This window comes from Pinus tabuliformis, chromosome 8 (genome assembly GCF_031772625.1).
Source record: "Pinus tabuliformis cultivar Carrire ecotype Pingquan chromosome 8, CPIR1, whole genome shotgun sequence".
Classification (NCBI taxonomy): Eukaryota; Viridiplantae; Streptophyta; class Pinopsida; order Pinales; family Pinaceae; genus Pinus; species Pinus tabuliformis.
In genome coordinates this window covers 1,077,249,668-1,077,253,940 of record NC_142294.1, presented here as the reverse complement: position 1 = coordinate 1,077,253,940, position 4,273 = coordinate 1,077,249,668, and the positions used below count along the sequence as shown (strand labels likewise).

General features: G+C 35.9%; 1 protein-coding gene across 1 annotated transcript; it reads left to right on the top strand.

Moving 5' to 3' along the window:
- The first annotated feature begins 1,554 nt into the window (after nucleotides 1-1,554).
- Nucleotides 1,555-3,871, top strand: LOC149239053 (bifunctional pinoresinol-lariciresinol reductase 2-like). Its single transcript, XM_089373308.1, has 5 exons — nucleotides 1,555-1,851; nucleotides 2,037-2,186; nucleotides 2,291-2,531; nucleotides 3,006-3,209; nucleotides 3,544-3,871. The coding sequence occupies exons 1-5, from the start codon at nucleotides 1,660-1,662 to the stop codon at nucleotides 3,708-3,710; spliced, it is 954 nt and encodes a 317-aa protein (XP_089229434.1). The 5' UTR covers nucleotides 1,555-1,659; the 3' UTR covers nucleotides 3,711-3,871.
- The last annotated feature ends 402 nt before the right edge of the window (nucleotides 3,872-4,273 follow it).

Below are 4,273 nucleotides of genomic sequence, written 5' to 3'. Positions count from 1 at the left end.
AGCCCCACCATGAGAAAGCTTCCTGAACAGAAGAGAACAACCGGTGAGGGAAAACATAAATCAAGGAGAGCTCATACCAGATAGCAGAGGAGGCAGCGCATTGAAAGAACATATGATTGTTCGTTTCCGCCTCAGCCAGACAAAGATGACATCTGCCTGGACCGTGCCATCCTTTCTTTTGTAGAACTTCCCAGGAGAGGTTCTTGTTGGAGAAAAGAAGCCATGAAAAAAGGATAGATTTGAGAGGGCAGGGGGCTTTCCAGAGGATGACGGGAAAGATAGAAGGGGAGGGAGGGATATCAGCTGAGAGGACAGAGTAGAGATATCGGACAGAGATGGGAAGGATTGTGTTTTTGGGGGACCAGATCAGTTCGTCCTTCGTGCCCAGTTATTCATTTATATATTTATATAGAAAAAAGCAATATAAAGTGTCATTTAAATCTCAATGCTGAATGTCATGAAATTTTCCATGAGTTTCTTTTCTTTACCCAACAAAGAAAGTAAAAAAAAAAATAACATAGTTTAATTGTTACCAGCAAGCTGTCACATTAACATTTAGTATATATCTAATCAAATTTAATTAAAACTAAAATAAATAAATTAAAAATAAAATAAAGATAAATTAATATTTAAATATAAAAAAATAATATTTAAATATAAAAATAAAATAATAAAAAATAAACTATTATAAGTAGCTAAAAGTTGTGTGTATTTTTATAAAAGTGTGAACACTTTTAAAAGTAAGACATGGTATTCGTAGATTTAACCCAAAAATAATGTGCTGTGCTGTACTTTTATAAAAGTAAGATAATAAAAAATTGAGGTTTGAAATAACGTCGCAGATTTAGAAAGGTTTTAACATTTCAAAACATGGAATAAGCATTTGTAAATCGTGTAGTATTTGCAAAGTAATAGAAAAGACGGAGGAATTTTTTTATAAATTGCGTAAAAAATGATGAAGTTTAATTATTAGACGTTTTTAAAATCTATTCTGAATATTAAAATTTTGCAAAGTACACCTCTACACTTAAGATTAAAAGAAAAGAATCTTTGGCCAAGAAAAGAGGGCACAAACGGCGCAGAAAACACAGGAGGGTTCTGATGGATGTGATAGATGCCAAAATAACGCAGGAAATAAAGAACAAATTTATGATGTGGATATGACAGATACGCAATTTATGATTTGGATATGACAGATATGTAACATGTTTAAGAATAAATTTATCATAATATTCATGTTTATCTTGTACAGTAATGAAGTTCTTATGGTCAACAGAATGGCTGCTAAATTTTGAGAGGCACTTGTTCTGGAACCTGTGAACCATTGAGGCTCGGAGTATTCTGATAACTAATTTATCTCATTTGTAGCCATTAATTTACGTCACGATGACCATGCTTTTCAGATATGAAAGCCAGCAGCTGCACTGAGAGGAGATGTGTTAGTTGTCACAGTGTGTTAGGTGGTTTGTTGGGGGACCCACAGCGTGCCTTTAGTGTTGACGGTGGGGTAATTTGTTAGAACTATTCTTGGGACTATTGCCATTGTTTGCTATTTATATTTCAAGTGGGGAGGCGAGATACTTGAAAGCTTTCGTTGTGAGTGAATCTGAAAGCTTAGAGTCACAGTGGGTGTGCTCTCAGCTTGTGAGAGGTCATTGAATGATGGCGGAGGCCAAATCCAGGATTCTGATCGTGGGGGGAACGGGATACATGGGGCGCAGATTCGTGAGGGCGAGCTTGGCCCATGGTCATCCTACTTACGTTCTTTCTCGCCCTGAGGCAGTCGGGCTTGACATAGAAAAGATCCAAATGCTCTTGTCCTTTAAAAATGAGGGCGCCCATCTTTTACAGGTAACATTACTCTACACAAATTTCCTTGAAGTTGTGCTAAGATTAGGGATTTTTGATTGTTAAGATTAGGGATTTTTGATTTGGGGATAATCTTAGAATCTGCAATCGAAATAAAGATACCATAACTGAAGTAGAACGAATTTGAATGAGTAGTATGGAATCTTTGCATGATGGATTGATTACAGGGGTCGTTTGATAAATATGAGAGCCTTGTGGCTGCAGTTAAGAAAGTTGACGTAGTGATTTGCGCCATGGCTGGAAACCACATTCGCAGTCATGCAATCCTTCAACAGCTGAGGCTCGTGGAAGCCATGAAAGAAGCTGGCAACATCAAGGCAAGCTAGCTCCCTGTTTTAACTTTAGAATGCTGTAATTCGAATACCTAATTAATTGTATGTAGCCATGCAATTGAAATCATACCTTTAATTAATTTATGCAGAGATTTTTGCCATCGGAATTCGGAATAGATCCCGACAGAATGGAACACGCAATCGAACCAGGGAATGTTACTTTTTTTGACAAAAGAGAGGCCAGACGCGCCACCGAGGCAGCGGGGATCCCTTATACCTACGTCTCCGCAAACTGCTTTGCAGGCTATTTCGTTGGGGGTTTGGCACAACTTGGTCGTGTAGCGCCCCCTACAGAGAGGGTTACCATATATGGAGATGGGAATACCAAAGGTAGATATATCCATATTCATATTCATACTTAGCTGGCAAACAGTTAGGGTGAAATAATATATATTACGCTATCATTATAAAAAACATTGAAGCACAGACAATAATGACTATCAAAACTATAATATAAATAATCTTGTATCTTGCGCTGATATAATATTGATATATATACAGTTGTGCTGCATTACATAGAAGTAATAAATATCTTTCATTAATATAATATGATATATATACAGTGGTATGTGCAGCGCTACTGAGAGTATACTTCAAGATACAATTATATATATAATCATTTAGGGTTATTATTTGCCTTGACTGACCTTTTGCACGCAATGCTATTGAATTCAACTGAATCAAGCTGTCCCTGGTGGCTGAGTATTTCTGAGATGATGGGATACTTTGTGTGATCATAATATTTATGAGAGGATTATAAAATTTGTGCAATCAAACATGTTGTAATTTGATGTTATTTTACAGTGATTTGGGTGGACGAAGATGATATCGCAACATATACAATAAAGACTGTGGACGACCCACGCACTCTGAACAAAACCCTCTACATTCGTCCTCCTGCAAACATTCTGTCTCACAAACAAGTGGTGCAGATCTGGGAGAAACACAATGGAAAAGCCTTGGAAAAAGTATACCTCTCTGCTGACGATTTCTTGCATCTTATGAAAGGTACGTACAATCTACTACTTTCCTCGCCTCGCCTAGTATGGTTAAATAATCACCTAGCTCGGGGTTAAAAACGTAGACATGAGAAGTTTTCAGTATATCTATAAAATTGTGGTTTATTATGCATATCAAAAACTGTTTTGGAAGACTTTAACGAAATAATTTCAAGTCGTTTTAGAAAACTTTCAAAACCCTATGTCTAAAGTTACTTTTTTTTTTCTAAGATCGGTACTGCTAACAAATTACAATTTGTAGCATCGATTGATGAAATGGTAGTGCAGTAGAGCGTAGTTGTAGATGTTATAATTATATTAACATATCGATGGGTGTGATGCAGGTCAGGGTTTAGCAGAGCAGATTGGCATGACACATTTTTATCACATATTTTACGAAGGTTGTTTGTACAATTTTGATATTGGGGACGATGGAACAGAAGCTACTGAGCTGTACCCCGATGTTAAATTCACCACTGTTGAAACCTATCTGAGGCGCTTTCCATTATAAAGGAGAGCAGCTGTTATTTTAACTGGATCTCTTCCATATGATTTCATCATCATGAGTCACGAACAATCTCAATACCACTTTTCTTAAAATCTGGTGATGTACAATCAAAGAAATTTGATTTCGAGGGAGCTTTAGATTCAGTGCTCGTGTTCCCTTTTTTCTCCGCGACTTCTTGTGCTCTGAAATTATTAACGTCTGTCGTCACTCTATTTATTAATGATACCTCAGTCCAATCCATGTAAACATACTCCATTTTAACTAATAAAAGTAAGTCTGAAAGCATTTACTCTCCACTTTATATATACACACGCTCTGGCGTCGCATTTAATTTTATTTTGAATTTTATGGATGTGATAATAATTTTACAATTTACAAAATCAATGGTTAAAAATAACAGATAATTATAAGATCTTTATAATAAACGTAGATGGTTTTTAAATACATCGACCTTAACCTAATCCATTAAAAAAAAAATATTTAAATACAAAATATAATTTAAAAAACAGCAACTCTCGCTCTAAATGAATTTGAGAGAGAGCTTTTAAGGCTCCCCATAAAGCTTA

Bases quoted from the DNA above. Each gene is read 5' to 3' on its own strand.
- LOC149239053 (XM_089373308.1), top strand. From the start codon at position 1,660: ATGATGGCGGAGGCCAAATCCAGGATTCTGATCGTGGGGGGAACGGGA. The intron at 1,852-2,036 runs GTAACATTACTC...GATTGATTACAG, and splicing joins AGGGCGCCCATCTTTTACAG to GGGTCGTTTGATAAATATGA. The intron at 2,532-3,005 runs GTAGATATATCC...GTTATTTTACAG, and splicing joins TGGAGATGGGAATACCAAAG to TGATTTGGGTGGACGAAGAT.